We start from the raw sequence: 23,277 nt of genomic DNA, 5'->3' as shown, positions 1-23,277 counted from the left end.
TGCCAGTGGGCAGAAAGAATGAGGAATTTATTGGACGCAAGGACATTTGGCAGAACTACCAAGATAGGGAAGAAACCAGCAAAGCAAACTCAGCAGCCGTGCTGGGATCAGCTCTGACTGGATAAAAGGCAATTCTGGCAGGGGGAGTTTGCAATCATCGACTAGACAGAAAAAATGAGCACGTGGAAAAATCAGCATAAGAAGTAAAGGAATAATTTAACCAATAGAAATAGCATGTTTATTAATAAGAGAACTGTGTAACTTGTATCCAACGAACATGAATGCCTTTGTTTGCTAGAATGTAAAATAGTGATACATTTTGGTAGTCATCGTGCTGGCCTTGTGCACCCCTTTCTGCGCAGATCTACAAATAAATCAAATACTTTGACCCTGGGCGTGGATTGGAGCCTTGCACACCGGGTGACAGGAGCTGCTTTGGGACACAGGGCCCGGTGTGCCCGGGAGGATTAAACCCTTTAAGGGGGGCTCTTTAAGGCCCCCCCGCAATGCGCCGGCCCTGGGCGCGGGCGCTGCGGGCGCTGACCCCACCGCTCCTACTGCGCATGCGCCCAGCGGCGGGCGGCGCTGCCCGGCTGAGGGCGGTCAGCTCGGTGCTCGCACGGCGCATGCGCTTGGCGCAGCGCCGGGGGCGAGGCGGGCGGCGCGGCGCGGGGGGCGGGCAGCGATGGCGGCCGCCCTGGGGCTCTCGTCCTCGCCGGGCTCTGCCGCCGTGAGCGAGCTGTGCCAGAACAGGCGGGAGATCTTCCTGGAGGCCTCGCGGCTGCTCCTCACTTACGCTGACAACATCCTCCGGTGAGCGGGGTCGCCGCCCTCGGTCCGCGGGCGGTGCCGCAGGGTCCCGCCGGCCGCTCCCCGGCTCCGCGCGGCGCCTTCGGTTCTGTTGTGTAATAGCGGAGCTCAGAAGCGTCTCGCGTGGTTTTGTCGCTACTTTAAAATTAATGTTGCTTACATTAACAGAGGTGTAGTGTTCTGGATTTCTGTTTCTTTATTTATTGCTGGTTGGTTTGTTTTCAAAGTTTAGGAGTTTGTGTATTAACCACAAAATGATGCCTTATTCCTGATTTTCCATCTTAGATGGGTACTGAACTACCTAAAAACAAATGGATGCACAGCAAGTAATTTAACTTGATTTAAACTTAATTTTTACTTCATTTCAATTTTTTTATGTTATTTTTTTGCTTGCCCTATGCTTCTGACTTCGCAGTGTTGGTACCAAGAGTTAATTACAGCTGAATTTCTGCGAGGTGGCTCTGCAGGGTGCCCGTGCTCGGCAGTACGTGCCATTGACCTTGATGTCTTCCGGCAGCTCGAGGTGTATGGGCTGCCCCTCCCTGTCTGCATCTGCCTCGTCAACCACTTGTTAAAGCTGCTGTGTGACAGAGAGTCCTGGGCTGGCTTCTTTTAAAGAAAGAGGCGAGAGAAAAAGGTTTTTAAAGGAGTTGAAAGGGGAACTGCGAGGTAGTACAGAGACCACAGTCGTTCCACTCAAGTACTAGGCAGTTTAGCGCAGCTCCCGTGGTGGGGCCAAAGCCATCCAGCATTAATCTGACGGGTTCAATTAGAATGCACCAAGTCTAAGGGGAAGTGAAGTTGTCTCTAAGTGTCACTACAGACTTAGCCCCTTTGCGTATGACTACAAAACATGAATTCATGAACATAGGTTGCAAGCTAAACTTTAGCACCAGTTGGTAACTCAGAACTAAGTACAAAAAAAATTTATAAAGTCAAAGTTTTATGTAGGTTTTGCCTAAGTGAATGAAACTAAACTTTAAGAAAATGTTTCATAGTGCAGTTACCCAGCTTTTAAGTGTCTACTTCATTTGCAGATATAATTATAACTTTCAATTTGTTCAGGAATCCCTATGAGGAAAAATACAGATTAATTCGGATTGGAAATCCAGCATTTTCCACAAGGTTGTTGCCTGTCAGAGGAGCTGTTGAATGTTTATTTGAGATGGGGTTTCAAGAGGTGAGTATAATGTAGTAACTTCAGGTATCTTCATCTGTTTACATAGTAAAATTTAAAATTGGAATTATTTTTTCTGCTTCTCTAGTTGCAAGGCAGTAGATTTTGGGGCAGTTTGTATTTTCTTTCAATCCTTGTCTGCAAATATCTGTGGCTAACCAATAGAGAATTTAGATGTAGCTGCTTCAGAAAAATGGTGAGCTTACCTAATGCATAACAAGATTATTTTTTGCTGCTCAGGCACTGGTAGTTTACTGAATAGCTGGATACATATCCATGCTGGCTCAATGGAAGCGGGGGAAGCAGGAAACCCCTTCTCTTTGTAGTAATCTGCTGTTTGGTGAACATCAGACATTAAAAATGAGTGTTGGAACTGCCATTTTAAAGAGAGAAAAAAAATTAAAAAGCCCTGCTCTTCTTCATGTTCCTACCATTAGTAGGGCCCTGTAGTGATTTAGATAAGGGAAGCTGATCTGATGAAAACTTAATCTTCCAAAACAAAACCAGAAATGTTTTTCAGCCAATTCACAGTGCAGCTGCACAAGTACTGGTGTTGTCATGACAGCAGTGAAGGGCAATAGACTGACTGTTCAAGTAGTAGTAGGAGGGTGAGTCCTTCAAAACCCATTTTTAAAAGTTATGAAATGTTATCCTGAAATAGTGTTGAGTGAATCTTGATTCTGTTGCAGTCAGAAGGATGCATTTCAAAGATTGCTTTGTGTTCTGAGCTGACCCCTGTCTTGGTGGAACTTAAACTGCTAGAGCTTGTTAAACTAGAAGCAGTTTTTTATAATTACTGGAAAGCTGTCTAACAACTCAGCTCTTGTTTAATGGTGCAAAGCTCTTGCTTGGCTTTAATTTGTCTGTTTGATGCCACAAACTGTATGGGTATGTACATTATGTTACTTAGGTCCAGCTGTCATGAGACCTCTACCTTCTCTTTGGGTGAAGTTAATTACTGTAATTTTTAAATTAAAAGAAAAAGTTTACTGGAAGAAGTGATGACTGTGGATTTATTCTCATGCTGGTGCTCAGGAGACTTTTAATGGTGTATTTAAACCAGGAGGTGAGTGGTGTAGCTAAGGGCAGGCAGATCTCTGAGAGTGTTGCCTCAGTCTTACGGTTATTGTGTCAGTAAAAGCTGGAGGTCACAAACTTCTCTTCAATTGTATTGCTAATATTGTTCCTTCTTCTGTTTCTGCTTGATAATGGATTGATACATTGCATTTAGTTTTGTGGTGATTTTAAGCGTTAACACCAAGTTTCCATCTGCATAGGTGATCTCAAGTAACTGTAGCTATACAAATTACCTTAATAAATAGAAGTGCTGCAGTGGTACAAACTGAAACTGTTAAAGGATGAATGCTTCAGGATATTCATATTTTTAGTAACCTGTTCCTTTGTGTGAAGTACACAGATATTTGATTTTGTCATAATTACTGATCTCTTGTTATGCTACCAGGAATCATGTTGCAGTCAAAAATAAAATCCAAAAATCAACCCAGGTACCAGTTGTAATAAGAGTAATATTGCCTATCTGAAATCTTAAAACTTCAACATAAAAGATACCAGTATGTATGAGAATTTCCAGCAGATGCTGTTCTAGGAGCTTCTTCCCTCAACATTGGATGTCTTCTGTGTTGCCTAGTATTTTATTGCTGTACTGTGAGAGCTGAGCATTAATTGTTCATTTCTGTTGTTGCTGCTTTCTGTGCCAAACCATAACATAGCCCATAAATGGCTCCACAAAATAAGTTACTAACCAAAGCATGCTGTTATGAGCCCTCTTTCTCTAGATTGCCTCTAGGTTCTTTCTGGTAGGCTTCTGAAGCTGTGAGAGGCTTCAAGCTTCTACTGTAAGGGACCTAATCTAAAAAGCTGAATGCTGCCAAGCCTTAGGATGCTAACTTCCAGTAAACTCTTCAGCTGTAGCTACAGATCATTGACCAGCTTAGACCTGCATTAACTGCTGAATTCCCTTGTCTAAATTTCAGGGAGAAACTCACCTGGTTTTCCCTAAGGAAGCTTCAATTGAGCAACTACGTAAAATCAGAGACTTAATTGCTGGAGAGAGGAGTAGCAGACTGAATGAGTCAAACCAAATCCCCAGATCAGGATCCTCTGAAACTGTCAGCAGCACTCAGACAGGTGCACAACGGCCTTCGAGACCTGTTGACTCTGTTTTTGCCCCTGCCCGTCAGCGACCAGAAACATCACTTGTGCAATCTCTTGAAATGGTAATTATAATCTGCAAATTTCATAGGCTCGTTAGTCTTGCATATAAAGATTGAAGATGAGTTAACTGTTAGGACAGTTTAATGCTCAGAGAAAATGAGTAGACTCCAAATAAGCACACTGTTAAGCCTAGAGCAGCTTGGTGTGACCACATGATAATCTTGCTTTAAGAAGGTTGGACTAGACATTTTTTTCCCCAGTGGTTTCTGAAGGTTTTTGAGTGTTTTCTTCAGTCTGCATACAACTTAAGCATGAAATGTGCTACAAACAGAATATTAGCAAGGGATTTTGTTGAAGATGTCCATGAATATTCTGTTGCTCAGGGTATCAAGAAAAAAAGGTGGTATGTATTGAAAAGGAACAGCAAGATGGGGAACAAGGGGGAGAGTGGGAAGCTAAGACTAGGGTTATGTTTGGTGTTTAAGAGCCAGCAGAAGAAAAGGAGCATAACCATAATGCTTATAATTGTTGGTGTCTTGGTTCATGCATTTTGATCTCTCTGTATTGCCTGTGAGGAGGGCTTTCTTTTTTCACATGTGCCTGTCATTAAAAACAGAAATTTAGCCAGACAAAGATGAATTTATAGTTATTTAGGCTAAGTTTCCCTTGTCCAAGAGGTTGAGGTGAAGTTCCTGATCAAGACAGAGCAGAATCCTTTCACCTGATGTTAACTGGCCCAATGGGAGAAGACTCAGCACCTCAGACAACTTTGAAAAACTAAGTTACGCTTCTTGAGGGAAGATTTTAAGGATGTTTTGGTTTAGCTTTTTGAAGAGTTTTTCATCCTAGAACCAGTGTCACTTTAATCTCAAAGTTGGTGTAAGATGAATCCTTCCAAAAGCTCACTTCCCATGCATCCTTAAACACAATTTGCATGTTTTATATTATATTATCAGTATATTGCTGGATATGAACTATGACATACTGTTTCTTCCCAATGCCTACCCAAGTCAGTGAATGAGAAATGGAAAAGCATTATTTGAAGTGATGGCTTTTGGGGATAGAGAGTGCTGAGTGACCCATTCTCACACAAAAGGTCTTTTAGGAAAGCCACTGTTGTAGGCATGTTGTATTGAGACATTTCATCTAATTATGTTAGCATGGCAGTAGTTGCCTCTAAAATATGCTGACTGGATTTGTTTTACTTTGTTTGGAGGTTTCTGGGTTGGTTTTTTGGCCTGCTTCTAGATTTTTACTGTTTCAGCTGTTACTGCAATGGTGGTTGGAAGCGACTATGAAACCTGTAGAGGGATTTGCTGCTCCTGTACTGCTTAGTAAGGGAAGCTTTAAAAGGTGAACCTGCAATGACAACAATGTTGCCCAGTGTTGACACAATGTATTCTGAGGTCAATCCTTTCCATTTCTAGTTATTCTGCCCCAACATACACTAGCCATCAGAGTTGTGGACTCATTTCTCTGAAACTATTCATTTTCCATGCCTGGGTGGTGAGACCAAAATTACTACTATTTAGAGGCATTAGTAATGCAGTGTTTGCACTCTGTTAGAATGCTGTATTTAGCTGATCTCTACAGGGAACTATACTGATAGGTCTCTGAGCCATTGAATTTGGTCTTTATAGTCTGAATTGATTGGAAGGAGGTCTGGCAGTGACTTGGCCATTTTGCTTGCACAGCAGTGGAGGGTTTGTTTTCCAAATGAATGAGTATGCTGCAGACTTATAGTTGTGTTATCGTTGTATGCACTGCTGACAGATGTCAGAGAGATTTAGAGTTGTTTCTGTCGTGCAAGCATTTCTTTTCCTTGCCTGTGTGTTTCACCTGTCATTCATGGGAGGCCTGGTAAATGCAGGGAAAAGCAGCTTACTTGAAAGAACAGAGGAATATTCATAAATACATAGTTCTAGGAACCTAGCCCACCATTAATTTGTCTCATTTTTTTCTTCTGCATTTCTTGTCATAAAATATTCTTGAGACTTAGGAAAAGGAGAGTTGCGGCTAGTTGTTAATTCTGGTGGATGGATTCTGGTCCCTTCCTGAATGGCATAGTGATTACAGGAGGAAAGGTGTATCCAAACTTAGAACTGCAGCAAAGTTCACCTGGCTTCTATGATTAAATGTTTGCATAACACTTCATGCAGTGGCTTTTATAAAGCAGATTAAACACTACTGTAACACTGATGGTTTTGCATCAGAAACCAGTTGTCAAAGAGTCTGGGAGACTTCCTGTTGTGCTGAGCAATATCCCTGCATACACTTTCAGGAAGCTGATGGACCATGAAGGTCTTAAGGCCTTTGGCAGTCTCTAATGTCCCTTATTTCTTCCTTTCAACTTGCAGTAAATGAATCTGGACACAATGGAGTTTATGATGTTAAACCAGTTACCTCAAGCTGATGAGCTCCAGGAAAAGCAAAACAAGCTCTGTTGTGTTTTAGCAGTTATGAAAATTAAGGACTGATCCTGAAGTACTGTAACAGCATCAAAACAATCACTTGTAATTTGAGTGCTCCTTTAAAAGAAGTTTTCTTCTGAAGAGTTCTCGCTCCTGGGTGTATGGTACTGCATTTGCTGCAAGCCTCCTAGGAAAGCATTGCATTTTTGATTAAATTAAAATCATAGTTTACAAGGCTAAAAGCTGAAACATGATGTAGCAATAGAGAAATGGTAATTTAGCTGTGCCACAGGCTTCCCCCAAAAATATGCCAGACTCTTACTTTCAAAATCCTGTTTTATGTTCTGTGTTGTTCCCTTTTAAATGGGAACAAATAGTTTGCTCAGCTACCAGCTTCATTATTATTAACTTCAGCTGTTAGTTTTGGTATCTATGTGTGTACCTTACTGTGTGCAACGTGCCTCTAGGTGACACTTAGGATCACTGACTGAAGGAAGCCTTGTTTTTACATCCAGTTGCTACTGAAACAGACTGCGTGGTTCAGTGGGTGGTTACTGGGCCTTATACATAAACCTCTACCAGAGTTGATCTATAAAAGAAGGAAGTAGAAACAGACAAGCAACATTCATGAATAAAAATAATAAGCAGAATTCATCAATAAGAGTTCTACAAACCAGTGTAGCAGTGTCCAGAAAATGAAAGTGATTGCCTGTCTTTTTGTGGATTTTGGGTAAAAGGTGTCCAAAAGAAGGATGGGGGGGATTAGATGGGGAAGAGAAGTCAAAGACTTTCCTATTAGAGGTGTCTTTAAAAACAGTTTTCTCCCTAAGTTAATTGACTTTTCACTCAAGACACCATTCAAAATGCTCGGAGACAACAAGACTGGCTTTACAGTTTGGGTGGTGGTGTCTTCAGTTCTTGTTGATATCTTTGCAAATAAACATTTCACCTTTAAATAAATATATATTGTAAATATGAACATAGAATTATGACTGACTTAAACTAAAATAGGAGAGCTTGGTTATTCTGCCTGAAGGTGAAAATTCATAAATCATCTTGTGATTGAAAATCCTTTTGCAGGCTGCAAAAATCTTGAAAACACTTCAAACAAAATTTGAGGGTCTTGTATTGATGTATGAGAATCCTTCAATTCAGCAGAAAGCACTGGCTGCAATTCCCCTCCAGGAATTGAAAAGCAAGGCTCAGAAAAAGCTAGCGCAAGCTACAAGACTGGACAAAGGTAATGCTGCCAAGTTAAAGTATATATGAAAGTAGAAATGTTCTTTCTAACATACCATACATTGTTGGTGTATGTTTTGGTCATATGTCTGAAGGTTCCAAATGCTCTTTCTAAATTGGAATTGCCTTCTTCCTAATTTACTACTCTCTTTTCTTATTTTTATTTTGCTCTTGTCATCCATCTTTTACTGCTCTTATGTAAAAATTTTGGACTCTTAATTCTGAATTAGTAGAAGAAAAGTGCTGGTGCAACAAATGTTGCATTCCTTAAATTTCAAGTGAAATAGCTACAACAGGAGGAGGCGAGCTTCTTGTTCAAGTAGTCATTGTTATGAAGTTCTCAGAGTGCAGTTTTCCTGTAGTTCTAAATTCAGAATAAAATTTTTAAATACCACTTCTCTTTTTTAAAGTGATAGTGGTGAGATTTTGAAGGAGATCTTTCCAGGATGCAACCCGATCCAAACAAATGATCATTTTCCTTCCTAATGCTAAAATCAATAGGGTTATTCCCTATTCCTCATGGAGCTAGATATGAAATGTGGGCATAAATACTTGCGGCATCAGTGTTCAAATGTTATATTTTCTTCATTAATATGAATTTGTTTTTAATGTATGACAGCTAAAATGACATATTTCTATTTTCAGGTGATGGTTTTAGATTTGTTTCAGTGGTATGGTGAAATGTTACTTCCATAGGATAATAGGATAATATTTAAACAAAACAAATATTTTTCACCATGAATCCTTGATAGAAGACTGTTTTAAGCAATTCTGCTAACTTTATAGGAGTGCTGTTTGCTTGCAAACCAAAAATAATCTCTTTATATGTTTTTTTATAAATTACTTTTTGGTGTCTCATAGAGCCACATGGTAATATGTAATTGTGTCTTGTGTCTTTGGCATTAAGGAAATTTTTGACAATGGATTTTCTTAGTAATTTTTCTTCTTTTATAAAACTGTATTGTGAAGTAAGAAACCATGTGAACAAGTACAAAGCATTCTTATGCAGCAGCATGAGACAATATGATGGGGAAAAGAGATTTAGCAGTAATAAATTACAACTATTAAATTTCTTTATAAAGGAAAAAAATAAAGAACAAGCCTGCTTCTTAGACTCTGTTCTAATTCTACTGTGCACATTGCTTAAAAAGGGGAAGGAAGGGGAGGATAGTGTCCTGGGTGCTTCTTCCCAAACCATCAGGCTGATTTAGTCAAAATGGCTTCCAGACCTTAATTTAGATACAGATAAAGGGGAAGGGATGGAATTCCACTGTTTCGGATTGTGACAGCTTGAAAGCATTTTTCAAGAGCTTTATAGAAACATTTGTTTTAGAATGGACTGTATATGAGATGTTTGAGTAATTGGCTTTCAGCTTCTTTGATTTCTGTCCTGCTGCATTGAGACTGTCACCTCTAGGAATAAATACTTAGTGCTAGGGGACACTTGTTTTAGGATACATAATGAGCATTTTTGGCTCATAAAGACTATACTAGAAGATAATAGTCATTTGATGAGAGTTATAGCTTTGGTTTTATTATTTCCATTCACCACATTTCATTGGAAAGATGGACGGAACAGTCAAAAATAGCTATGTATCAGCTATCACTGTTTTTTGTTCAAATAAATCACATTTGTCGTTTTTCCATGTGATGTTTTAATGAAGGATTTATTTTGCAAATCAAGAGAAGAATGTTTATAGTGTAGCAGTCATATTTTCACAGATGGGTTCTAGTTTGAATATTGTTATCCAGGAAAGGAGAGTATGGCCTGTGCTTGAAATCTTTTCATTTGGCTTTTAGCAAAAAGTTTGAATATACAAGCATATCCATTTTGTAAGCAGTAAGCCTTTCTCTGAGTGTTCCAGCACAAAGGTTTTCCACATACATGAGTAGAAATGGAAATTTTACTATAATTAGAAGTCAGGTGTTCTTGCTTTGATTAACAGATGATCTCTTCCCATGCACTTCGTGATCTTGGCAATGTGTGTTTAATGGCGTTTGTGCTCCTACAGACTCTTTTGTACCAAGGATGGCTACAGCTTCAGAGCAAGATGTGAAATGAGCTTAAACACTCATCTCAGGGGTTTTTTTCACTATCCTGAAAAAGGAGCTAGTGCATAAATTTTTGGTGCAACTGCCTTCAATTTCCTTTTAGTAGCATTTTTACGAATTTATTTTACATGCTAATATTCATTAGTCAAACCTGTCTGCACTGTGACTAGAATAAAGCTGTAGTGTATAAAAATAATCAGGCAGTAATACCTATGATTGCAGTGTGGCCTAGGTGATAAAGTTATTAGGAAGAATTATTTGAATATTTATTATCTGAGAAGGAAGACTATCTCTCTGTACATAGTAACAGGATGTGCATTTAAAGATTCTAAGGAGTTTAACCAAATGGATCTTTCTTGAAAAAGCTGTATTTTTAGATTTGTTTTTTTAGGTAAAATGGGGCTGCTTCCAGGTGTCAGAACAGTGAGAATATGTAAGTAGACTCTAACTCCTGTTGTAAGTAGGAAAGTGAGCCAGAAGAGTCTGCTGTAGTGAAATCAGGTAGAGTAGAAAACAAAACACATCCTGTGTCTGCCTTGGGTAAGCTGAGAAAGGTGTTTATTTGCTGAAATTAGAACAAACTCAATGTGTTTGCATGGTATATACATATTTTCTACAATAATTAAGCTGTGTTTGTAGAAGGTCTGTTTATGGAAAGCCTGTACACCTGGTTGTTTAGATTGCTGCCAGTGTCTAGTTTTTTGGTATGTTGAAATCAAAGCAATTGTTATTCCTATGAACAGGAAAATATTTCGGAGCAGAAAAATAATTAACTCTCTGTTCCGAAGCCCTGGAAGAGTATGAAAGCATCAGGAACTTCACCAGGCTGAAATGTAAATCTGACTTGGTTTTCTGAGCAATTTCTTGTTCTCATTCTATCTGTAGTATTAAGTACTACAATTTTTTGTTCTTGAGTTTGAACTTCCTCAGTCTTGACAATTTAGATTTTCTATTTTGTATGTGTTTAAGTAGTATACAAAGCTTTTTAATACAGATTTTATATTTTTAAGTACATAAAAACATATAAAGGCCCGGAGATGCTAATTTGCATAGGCATTGTCAAGTTCAACTAAACTACATTTTCATTTAAACTAACTGTGTGTTGTATAAATTTTACAGGTGCACATGTGAGTGAAGAGGACTTCTTATTGTTGGAGCTTTTGGACTGGTTTAAGACTTCCTTTTTTCGTTGGGTAAATAGTCTTCCTTGCAGCAGGTGTGGTGGGCAGACAGAGCCTAAAAGTGACTACCTGTTGCCTAGTGATGATGATCTAAGGTGGGATGCCAGACGAGTGGAAAACCATTACTGCAACCAGTGTCAGCTCTGTAACAGATTCCCGAGGTAAGCATACAGAAACTTGCTGTCTCTTTTCTTTCAAGAAACAGCTTTGTATTTGTGCATTTTGTGAATAGGTGAGAAGTTGTTCGTTCAGAGAGTAGAGAAGCTGTTTGAAGTAACATGATAGAATGTTTGATGAACCAGCAATTTCTCTGCAAGATCAGAGATTTTTAAAAACAATATGTGCTTTCTCTTGTGTGGACTTGTTCTGAAGACTTGCCTGGCTTGTTTGGGTTTTTTTTAATGCTGATTTGAACTACAGCTTCTAAATAAAATATGTTAATATTGGCAACTATATGTAGGGAGTGTTTTGTTATTGCAGGGAACACTTCACTTCAGCAGGGAATGTACACAGTGTAACGTACATATTTTGCTGAGTCTATAGCAGAAGAGCAAATATACAATTTACTTATACTTTTGTGACATTTAGACATTTTGCGAACTGTTTAAAGGACCAGCATAAAAGTAATATTTTAAGATGTCTAAATCAATTCTGAAAATTTAACCAGATTCGTTTTGGTGCTGCTATCAACATATGATGGAGTCGTGTGAGTTGAGGTAGCATTCTGCTCAGATGTATTTTGTGCAGTACAGCAATTATTTCCATTATCTTCTGTGGACTGATTGATACTAAAGTCTGTTCAGATCATCAGAGCATGATGTAAAGATTTCTGAAAGGTGAAAGATATTTTTAATTGTTCTTGTTTTGTGTTGTTTTTCTCCTGTAGGTATAACAACCCTGAAAAACTTCTGGAAACCAGACGTGGACGCTGTGGCGAGTGGGCCAACTGTTTTACACTGTGCTGCAGAGCTGTAGGGTTTGAAGCAAGATACGTCTGGGACCTGACAGGTATCAGTATTCTGGAGTATTGTAATGTTAATACAAACCTGTGCAAAAGGAGGTTATACATTTTATATCTCTCAGATCATATTAGCCATCAGGCAGCATGTGCAGTTACACAATCAGCCAACAAAGACCATATACATTCAATTTCCTGTCCTGCCTGATGAGATGAAATACAGTTCTGTAAGTAAGGTCAGATGACTGAGTTCAGAATGATACAATCTTTAGCTGAATGTAAGGGACTGTGATTCTAAGAAGGAGGAAGCTTTGGTAATGTTTCGATATGTAGATGAACAGAAAACATATTCTTTCACCTGTTCCTTCATTTAATAAATTGGAAAAAGTTACAATATTCTGCAGGATTGGAATAGAGGCTCTATCTTTATAAGTCATTGTTAATTCTTGGCCTTTGTTACATAGATCATGTGTGGACCGAAGTATATTCTTCATCTCAGAAAAGATGGCTTCACTGTGATCCTTGTGAAAATGTCTGTGATAAGCCTCTTCTCTATGAAGCTGGCTGGGGAAAGAAGCTCTCCTACATAATAGCATTCTCGAAAGATGAGGTAGGAGTAACGATGCTAATAATAAACAAACTTGCCCTGAAGCAAGCGTGCAGTTTATTCCACCTTGGTGTGATTTTTCAGAATTATTGTAGAAAAGCATACTTTGATTAACTAGCCTCTTTAGATTGTGCAAGATACATGGAAATTTTTGGTTGCTTTATTTTCTTCCACTTGTGCTTGAGGTGGTTGATGTCACCTGGAGATACAGCTGTAAACATGAAGAAGTACTCTCTAGAAGGACAGCACTGAGCGAAGCTACGCTGCGAGAGACAATTAACGCACTAAACAGAACGGTATGTCACTTTTCTTCAGTGGGTTTCTGAGAGTGAAACACAAGTATTTGCAGAATGTCAAGTCCCCAAACAAAGGAATGCATTTGGTAACCTCGTAGGAATATCCATGCGCAATGGATATAAAAAATGCTGTTAATTTTACCCTGAATACATAGGAATCAGTCACAGTGCTCAACTTATGGGAAATAAGATAAACAATGGTAAGTAAGAGTATTATCATATTATCTCTTAGATACACAGATGTGTGTGTATATATTGTTTTTCTTAGGGACTTTGGAGCAAACTTATGCTTGCTGGGAGTAAACTGCAACTCCTTAGTAACTATATGGACTCCTTCAGGGTGACTGAACGCTTTCCACATCAGGGCTGCTATAATTTGAAAATAGTAGCATTTGTAAGAAAAGTTGTAAGTAGTTGTAAGAAATGCAGGTTTAATTTTCTTAAAATGACCTTTTACAAGCTCTAGGAAATGAGAGGAATGATTCATGGGCTGTTTCCAAGACTTCCAAAAGGTGTTGATACCATCAGCAGATCTTTGACTCAGAGCCTTGGGTATTTACACTATGTTCATGCTGAACATCCCCAAAATACATGGAGCCATTTGCACCTGCATGTCATGGTTGCAGAACTTCTCTGCTAAGCTTTTTCCACTTCCTACTTGGGACACCAGGAACTTGATTCAATATACTAGAATACCATAAAACCTTGAACAACCTTGAGGTTTCCATTTTGTCCTCCCTTCCTTACAGGCGAATTCCCATGTATGGAAATTTTAGTTCCAGTGGTAGTATACAGCTGATGACTTAAAAAAACAGATTAAGCCTTTTTTGAGGCCTGCTGGCTTGAGAGTTATACCCATACATTAAGATTGTGAATAATTGACCTGGACTAATATTTTGAGACCAGGGCTTGAAATAATTTTAACAGTAATGAAAAATTAGAGTCATGGAGCAGAGCACTGAGAAGAGTAACCAGAGCATCAAAGTGCTTAAAGGAAACTGTGGATTGGTGTTAATTTAGGATAAACCATATCCAGCTTCCTCTGAGCTGGAGCAAGATCAGTAGTGCTTCATAGGGATATCCTAAGTGGCAGGGCAGCTGGTAGACTCAGGAAGGCCTGATATTTCATGGAAAACTGCTGCAACCACTGGTTGTCATCCATCAACACAAGCAGAGGTGTGTTTCCCCCCCTTGCTGTGTTAGAACTGTTATTTGGCATCTGGAATTTGTTCAGCTGGAGCTGTTTGTCATAATTTCTCTGTATCTACTTTCCTTTATACAGTTCCACATTGTTGTCTGGAACAAAAAAAGTCTTCAAATGTTTCTTTTGTGTAATCCCTATTAGCAAAAATTGCTGGGGTCAGAACTGCTTTTGAGGTAATTGAAGTGCTTATCAGCCTCAAGTTTCAGGTCCCAGTGGGCTGAGTGTGCATGCCTTGGGTGATCACCAAAGCAGAAAAAAAGATGATGTGTGTAATAATTGACATACTGGATATTGAACTTTTTTCAGCCCCATGTGGGTTTATCCACAGTTAAAAAAAAAATGAAAGGCTTCACATTCCAGATTTGTATATTTGACATGAAGATCATGTAGACAAAATACTAACATCTCAATAAAATTTTTTACAGTTGTTTACCAAAAAATTGCTCGTAGTTCTATCCATGTAGGCAAAGAAATGTAATTCTTCTTTATTTTTCACTCATCTTTCTGGAACTAAGTTTTTCTTAATTTTCTGAGGTCTGAAAAACAGATGTTATGGTTTGTTTATGACAGAATCAGTGAAATAACCCTTTGAAAGACTTTTGGGCTTAATCACAAAACCAAAACTGTTGCCAACCAAGTCACTCCAACTTAGAGAAGAAAAATTTGACCATAAATGATATTGAGAATGGCTGTGGTACATTACACATATGAATAGCTATAAAAACTGTTGTGGAAGTGTTTTGTCATCCAAATAAATGTATTAAAAACAAAGCACAAACATTATTTTAGAAGAATTCCACATAGTGCCTGCAAGTTCCTAGAGAAAGCACTGCTGTTACATAACTGTGTGCTTATGACTGCTTTGTATTTGTGTCTGTGGTATAAGATTAATGTTTCTAACAATCAGTCTAGACTTTAAGTTTTAATGTGTTTTTTCAATTCTGTTTTTCCCTGTTGTATCACTCTAGAGCAGAATTACAAATACCATTTTTTTCTGAATGTTTTCTTTTTTCCTAAATGTCTTTTTTTCAGAGACAAAAGTCTTTGTCAGAAAATAGAAAAAGAGAGCTCCTGGAAAGGACTATTGTGGAGCTTGTTGAGTTTATTTCTCCTAAAACACCTAGACCTGGAGAATATGGTGGAAGGACATCAGGCTCAATGGCTTGGCGAGTAGCCAGAGGTGAAATTGGTCCAGAGGTATTTAACTTTTGCACTGATCACCATCTTAGAGGTAGCTAACTAAGGCTTTATGATTATGGTCTAAGAAAAAAACCACACTTCATGGTAGATATCCAGATTCAGCTCAAACAAGTGAATCTTGCAAAAACATTAGGTGAAAGTTTGATGTGAATTCAGTAGAGTTCCACAAGTAATTTTTGAGAATTGATGGTGGTCTATTGATTCTAATAATGTTTGGGAATCTTTGATATAAAGTGTGTTTTGTTCTTAAATGTTAAAAATACTTTTTTCATTTAAATTAGTTAGTTTGACTTAGCTAGAAAGTTTAAGTTAGTTTAAAAAATTGGGAAAACTGTAAAAAATTTTTGTATTTGTATTATTAGTTATTTCCAGGTTTTAACCAATAGTAGGTTTTAACCAACTATTTTTGCTAATAAAATGTGGGAGCAATTAGAATTGTGTAAATTAAGCAATCTCTTAAATAATACGCTTTATTGATTTTCACATCAGTATTTTTTCACTGTTTCCAAAAGCAAGGCTTGACTTTTATGCTAAGATACAGTTTCCCAGAATGATAATAATATTTATCTTGAGCCAAGATGCAAAGATGTGACCTCAATTTTGTAGCAGTCCTCTCATGTGGAATGTCTAATTGTCCTGAGCAGAAACAGTTAAGTGAAAGTAATGAGCTTCTTAAGATTGTCTTAGTTTGAGAAATTAATAGTTTATTGCAGTTCTCTGTTGTTCAGAAGACTTAATTTCTGAAACTCATAAGAACAATGATTTTTTTTTTAAAGTAATACTGTGAAGTTACAAAGTTTGTATGTTTAAGTTTTTTGAAGTTGATTTGTAAACTGGCATACACAAACACCATGGGTGTCACAGGTTTGCTGTTCAAAATAACCATTTACTTATTCACTGTACAAACAGTGTACTCAACATATAAATTTTCTGTTCTGAAACTCTAATTTCTTACTTTAAATTATACTACTTGATGTTAATTTGTTAAAAAACTACTTCTAAAAGTAATTGTATGAAAATTTAAAAAATTAAATTACTCCTCCCCTCCGGAAAATTTGCAGGTGTGCTGTAAGAAACTGGTTTAAGACTTTTCTTCTGCAGAAATGGTTTTGTACATGACCTCTCTTAAAAAGGACCTTCTTTTTTACTTGGCAGCAAAACTGAATTGCAAAACTGTGGCATACTATTTAAAAGTAACGTAGTCTTGAGGGAATTTAGGCATTGGGGAATGAAGGTGCTTGTATGTTTTGGCTTTTTCAGAAAAGAAAAGAAGTCGTTTTTATTCCCTCTGAAAAGGAGAAGACATCTAAACTGTTCCATCTCGTCTACAATGTAATAGATGATAGTTATACAAGGATTTCCAATAACAATGAAAAAATAAGTGGCTGGGAAGCAGGTGTTTGGAAGGCAGAATCTATTTGGAGAAAGGTTGAAACAGATTGGAAAATGGTAAGAATAGCAATTATTAAAAACCTATAATGTACAGTAAAATTATGATAACTGCAGTAAAACAGAAAATCATTGCCAATGTTTGGATTCAAAACCTCTCTTGGCGCCCATAGAATTTAGCTGATGTTAGTAAATGCTGTTGTTAAGATTCAATAAGATTGCCAGATGGTACAAGAAATTAGAAATAAATTTAGCTTGTCTTTCAAAAAGGCTGATTGAACTCTCTGCAGGTAGGTAAAATCCTTGCCAGAACACCAAATTTATAACATGGCTTCCTTCTTAGGCTTGTGGGAAAATGTTGTTTTATTGAAAAACAGTACTTCTCTGGTAATAAAAAAGGTATTTGTTGTTTTTAAGAATAGTTTTATAGCGTATCATATCTCTTTGATGTACAGCCAAAGAAATTGTCATCCTAAATAATACAGTTCCATCTGCAAGAAGACAAAAACCTATCAGTTATCCAGAATACTGTATACCCTGCCCAGAATCCTTCCTTAGTGTTAGGACTGAGCAACACAAGAGGCTCTAAATCTAAGAAGAGAATTGCTACCTGAGGAGTGGGAAGGGGTCATGTACTAGCAAACAGCTTTTCCCACAACAGCAACCAACTGTGGAACTGAGCATTCTTGTCAGGGACTAGAGTATATTACTGCTTTTTTTCCTCTGTCATTTTACTAGTCTGAAGAGTCTCTGACCAAATATTCTTCTAGCTTCCCATTGATGAAAATGAAGCAAAGTATGTATCTGCCTCTTAAGATTTTCTCTCCTAGTTCTGTACATAACTGACTTGCAAAATGCAGTGGGGGATATTTGAGGAGGCTATGCTGCCCTAAAGAGAGAGAATAAGGAAAGAAACGGGAGAAAAGTATGGAAGATGTCACAACAGGGTAGACTTAATAGTAAAAGAGAAGTAAGAAAATCTCAGAGTAAGGAACAGATGTTCCCTGCTTCCCCAGGATCTGCTAAAAATCTGATAGTACATCATGTTTGCAATTCTGCAATGATCAGTTATCCTCACTTTTGCAAGAAACATGCTGTCCCTGCGCTGAAACTAAACTACAATTTTTCTCAGCTCTACTAATCAGATAAGACATGGTGGGACTAATCTATAAGACCAGGCAAAAAAACTTTACCCTTGTATTCAGTAACCTCAAACAGATGAGATGATGGCATTGAGAAATTAGGAGCTGTGGCTCCAGGTCTCTCTCAGCCTTGTGGGTGAGTCATGTTAGTTCTGCTGGATCTGCATCCTGAAGAAAGTATGTAAGAATCTTAAAATTTAAAATTACTTTCCATTGGGTGTTGTTTGTATAATGGGAGATAACAGCGGAGAGAAAGGTTGTTTGGGGTTTGCCTGTTCTTTTTATACAAGATACATCTTTGGAGTTTGATTCAGCAGCTGTCCAAGAGCTTAAAAGCCAAAGGAACCTTTACAGTAATACTTGGTTAACATATATTATTTGATGAACGGAAAGGCATTTAAATCTAAAACCCACAGAAAATGTATCTGTAAGTATTAGATGAAGAGTAACAGAAAATAACATGGTACACAATGCAAATAGGTACACCACAAATTCAGTCAGATTACCCAGAGATAACGTGGTATCCAGGACTCAAACTGGCAGACTACAGTAGGTGATAGTAATAGTGTAAGAGCCTATAGATCTGAAATCCATGGATTTGTGAAAGGCTTGTTTTCCAGAAGAATTGCTGCAGTGGAAGAGAATTTAAATGGGTTGGTTGGTTAGATTTTTTCCTCTGAATTCAGACATTTTCTCAAATAATACTAAAAATAAAACAACCAAGTTTGAAAGTTAGAGGAAAGTCAAAAATACACAAAAGAAAACTTAAAATTCTTTTTTTTTTTCTGATTAAATGCTTGGAAATTATAATGAAAGATGAAAGAAGCTAATTTTTGAGGCTTTTCTAGCATTCAAAACTATGTTTAGTGCATTTTGACCATGTAACTTTAATGGGGTATTTTGGCTTCCTTACTCAAATACAGCAGTTCAGTAGGATCTGATCAAGGGAAAGGTCTTGCTAGAACCAGCTGAGATACTCAAAAAAATGTGTGGAGGTCAGCACCTTAATGAACATGAGGATTACATTCACATGAAAACAGCTGAAATCATTAAATTTTCATAGGTGATCTTCACTGTGAGACCTCACACCTTTAGGGGTTTTGAGCTTTCTTCAATGTGAAAATAGTAATACTAAAATTCTGTTTAATAGTCTGTCAACTACATTTCTGTATTAGGGTGGGATCTTTAGTAAAACAAACTGCTGTGTTTTATTATCATTTTATTCTGGTTTGTTCTCTCAAGATTAAAAAATAAATTGCTGACTAAGTCCACTCAGTATGATATTAATCAGAAGCTTGGACATGACAGAATTTTTATTAATTTAGAATTCCAAAAGGATCATGGTAATTTGGACTCCTGAATCTGTAGTGTCTGTTATTTAGGTTTCCTGATGATAAATGTTGGACTTGAAAGAACTGTCAGGCACTTGTGACCAAATTCTTTAGAGGGTTCATAGTAACTTTAATGCATGTTAATATGTGAGCGTGGCTGTTCAGCCAGGTGAAGTTCAGGACAGCATTGGGACTAAATTAAATTATACAAAGTTGTAACAGTTCAAATAATGTTAATATGGTATTTATAAATGGCTGGCATGTATGATTTGCCTTAACTAAGACACGTCAAGTCCTAGGAGAGGCAGTGTGCAGCCACAGCTGAAGAAGCTACTGATTGCACAGTTCTTTTCATTAACAATACTGAACAATTGAAGTGTTACGTGCATTTAAAAAGACTCTGAATTCTCCTTCTTTAAAAAATAATAAGCTTAGGTGTTTCTGTGGCTTGAACTTTACTATGGATGTTGAAATAATTTAGTGTTCCCTAGCAAGGGGCTGTGAACATGTACAATTACCTAACTGGAATATACTTGGGGATGTAGAAAGAGGTTTTTAATATAAAGTTGTACTTTGTACAGTTTTAAAGGTTCAGGGGCTTGACAAAGAATGAAAGTGTGTTATCCTAAGATTTTTATGTCCTTGTTATGAGGATTAATTTGATGTGTGTTGGTCGACTCAGTTTTTGACGTGCTGGTTGTGTCTTCTTTTCATGTAGGTTTATTTAGCCCGAAAAGAAGGATCATCCTCTGCTTCCATCAGCTGGAAGTTTGAGTGCAAGTCAGTCGGTCTAAAAATAGATAACATTTCAGTTAGGACAAGCAGTCAAACATTTCAGAGTGGAAGAATACAGTGGAGACTTCGCTCTCCAACAGCAGAAGTTTCTCTGATGGGAGGTAAGTGTGGAATTTAAATAATGAATTATATCATGTAGCAGAGGCATTACTGGAAATAAATAGTTTATATGGAGAGAGTACTGTGCAACACTAAAAACAAAATATGAGTATTCTTTTCCAACAGCATTTCTTAGCAAAGTCAGGAAAATACTGTGCATTTAATTAAAGCTGGTACAAAACTCAGTTTTATTAATATACACAGCCCTACCTGCCACAGAGCAGGGCAAGCAAGAACGCAGAGTGAATACAGGATACTTGTGTTTTACTAGGAAGGATAGATGCTTCTATGTCTGGTAGCAAATGAATCTGAGTAGTTGCAGCTGAGATCATTAAACATCCATTACAGCTTAGCATTTTTAACGTGCATTCTATTATTATATACTGTCTGGAGCTGTGGCTTACTGAATTATCTGTCTTTTCCTCCAATAGATAAAAATCTTTGCTCCTATTCAGATTTTTCTGGAGCAACGGAAGTTATGTTGGAAGCAGTTCTAAATGGAGGGGATGGTGAAGCTGCATGGCAACACACACAGCTGTTTAGAGAGAGCTTAACAGGATGTGGGGAAAATTGCTTGGAAATAATTATAAAACTCAGTGACCTCTGAGAATCTGAACTGCAGAAGTGTACTTTGGATTCCTTGAAGACATTATACCATGGATACAACATGAAGATTTGGTTGGCAATTCCTCTTCATCCTGCTGGCAGATTATTTCCTGTTTCACTGCTTCCATTATACCAACTTGAAACTGCAGGTGTATTGAATAGGTAAACATCACAATGAAAACCTCTTCGCTATAAAAACAAACACAAAAATTAAGGGATTGAACCATAAAGTACCCTTTTCTTAAACTTTACAATGAAAAGGACACGATTTTTAGGAAGTAAAACATGATCATAGAAGCACAAAGCAATTGTAATTGATTTTAATTTGGAGTTTTGGGATTGGCTTGCTGGTTTTTTTGGGTTTTTTAATCTACTTGGAAAAACAGATTGAATTCTTTTTTCCAATTATAACAGATGCTTCTGATGATTTTAAAATATTTTAAATAATATGGGAGGACTTAGACATTTTTTTTAAAAAATTGATTTTGTGTAGTATCCAGAAGTGCTGAAATTAAGTTAATTTCAATATTGCTTCAAAATTTCCTTGTTAGGTGTCTTAAGTATTGAACCTGTGTTTAATACCTAGAACTATTTGAAAACATGGTGGTTACTGGGAAAATAACCTCATTTTGAAAGAAGTGTTCATTATGTACCTAAAATTGTCATGGCCTGTGATATGAAATTGAGGCTTGAAACTGAGTAAGAACATCATATTTTTTTCTATGAAAAAATAGGTTATTCATTATAAATACTTTTTAATGATATTAATTCGGATTTGCTTAATAAATCTTTTAAAAGTTAGGCATGTAGGTTGAAATCCTTTTAAGCTGTTGTCTTGACTTGCTTTAAATACTCTTCCCAAATTTGATGTTAAAGTATATGCATTTTTTTCTGTTCATTTAATTCAGTGTTCAAATTTATTTTCAGTCAATATAATAAAAAATACTATGCAGGAGACATCAGATGTTGCAGTGCTATGAATGAAACACGGAGTGAATGTTCAGATTAGATAGTCTTTATCAGAATGTGAGGAAGGCCTTGCCTGGATTATACAAGAGATACTTTAATATAGAACTAAAATGCAAAGTTCAAACTATGGTTTTATTTTTAAATAAGTGAGAATTAAGGATGATGCTCTCAAGATGAGTGTTTTCAAGGTTTTTCTTCCTTTTTCTGATCTTTCCAACCTCTGTATTGATTTGCAGTGTTTGTCAAAAATAATTTATGTTGAAATAAATGTTTGCTGACCTTTCAACAAATCTAAGCAAATACAAAACTATTCAGATTTTATTAGAAAACTGCATATGCACAGTGAACAAAGGAATCTTTAAAAATAGTAGATTGTGGCAGCTCAGAAGTAACAGAACAATGTGTGATGGATTATATACTTCAGTTCAGAATGTAAATGGACAGTTTATGAGGGGAATTAGAAGAGTCTCCCCCCATAATACAGATTAACACAGTGACAGGGTACTTACTGTATTGTACACACTGGAAGGGAAGGGTACACACTGGAAGGGTGTTTATCAGTGCTTGACTAATGCAAAATTAATTTGCCAGTCTCCGTTTAAAACTAATTTATTTGGTTACAGTTAAACACTTTTTCTGAAATTTAGAGTGGGAACCCAACAGAAGAGTATTTTAGGCTAATATGGATACTACCTTGGAAGAAAAAAGGAAAAGGAAGACAACTCAGGTGCCACCAATCAACAAAAGTGTTTCTACTTAATATTTTGATAGCTGAAAAAGTTACTGCTTTAAAGCAGAAATTGTTTTTGCAGTGTATTAGAGGACCTTCAGGAATTGCATAATTCCTTAACTGCATCTGATAATTTGAAATCTTAAGGCAGAATATATTTAAAAGTAGTAAGATAAAGTAATTTTCTCATAATTTTGGTCAGAATCTCTGGGGGAACAGTGATAGCTGCAGATCAATTACTTTACTGTTTTAAGTTAAGTCCATTTTAAAAAAGTTTGAATGAATTAAAAAGTTGGAAAAATTCCTTGCCAGTCTAATTAATCAAGAAGTACTTCTGTATTTATAAGATCACATGCAATGAATAGAAGTGCTTATTTTAGAAAAGAATTAATAAGTAACCCACGCTGAAGAGAGCTAATATGAAAAATTAAATTGAACTCGTTCAGTTGTCTTTTGGAGTACCCTATAAACAATGAACACTTTGAATCTCTTCACACATGAGCTGTTTTAAAGGCACTAATTTCCTCTGTTGATCTTCATTTCAGCCCAGCTTTTGGTACATTTTAAATTTTTTTTAAAACCAGAGGTAATTCTTTATCCACAGTTGTTTAATGTTAACTTACAGTATCCTGAATTTGCAATATTACATGGTGGAAAGATCTGTGCTGCAATCTGCTCTAAAAGTATGGTTATTAAGTTATGCTAGCAATGGTACAATACTGGGTGAGTGGTAGATGGTGATCAGGGCACATGTAGATAGAAGTCAGTGCTTACTCAACTTTTTAGAGGTTTGAGATTAAATGGGGTAATAAAAGGTGGAGATTAAAGGGGGGTAAAATGGGGTAAATTAAAGGTGGAGATTAAATGGGGTAATAAAAAATACTATTGCCTAGAAATATATGGCTT

At 37.1% G+C, this 23,277-nt stretch overlaps 1 protein-coding gene across 1 annotated transcript; it reads left to right on the top strand.

Annotated features, from left to right (window-relative positions):
• The first annotated feature begins 622 nt into the window (after window positions 1-622).
• NGLY1 (N-glycanase 1) lies at window positions 623-21,627 on the top strand. The gene is made up of 12 exons (XM_038128107.1): window positions 623-813; window positions 1,876-1,990; window positions 3,982-4,224; window positions 7,654-7,813; window positions 10,984-11,206; window positions 11,932-12,053; window positions 12,468-12,613; window positions 12,796-12,906; window positions 15,143-15,307; window positions 16,571-16,759; window positions 19,891-20,068; window positions 20,498-21,627. Exons 1-12 carry the CDS (start codon window positions 686-688, stop codon window positions 20,671-20,673), a joined length of 1,956 nt encoding a protein of 651 aa, XP_037984035.1. The 5' UTR covers window positions 623-685; the 3' UTR covers window positions 20,674-21,627.
• Window positions 21,628-23,277: the final 1,650 nt, after the last annotated feature.

This window comes from Motacilla alba, chromosome 2 (assembly GCF_015832195.1).
Source record: "Motacilla alba alba isolate MOTALB_02 chromosome 2, Motacilla_alba_V1.0_pri, whole genome shotgun sequence".
NCBI classification, from domain to species: domain Eukaryota; kingdom Metazoa; phylum Chordata; class Aves; order Passeriformes; family Motacillidae; genus Motacilla; species Motacilla alba.
This window is presented reverse-complemented; position numbering and strand designations above follow the sequence as displayed.

Bases quoted from the DNA above. Each gene is read 5' to 3' on its own strand.
- NGLY1 (XM_038128107.1), top strand. From the start codon at position 686: ATGGCGGCCGCCCTGGGGCTCTCGTCCTCGCCGGGCTCTGCCGCCGTG. The intron at 4,225-7,653 runs GTAATTATAATC...ATCCTTTTGCAG, and splicing joins TTGTGCAATCTCTTGAAATG to GCTGCAAAAATCTTGAAAAC. The intron at 15,308-16,570 runs GTATTTAACTTT...TGGCTTTTTCAG, and splicing joins GAGGTGAAATTGGTCCAGAG to AAAAGAAAAGAAGTCGTTTT.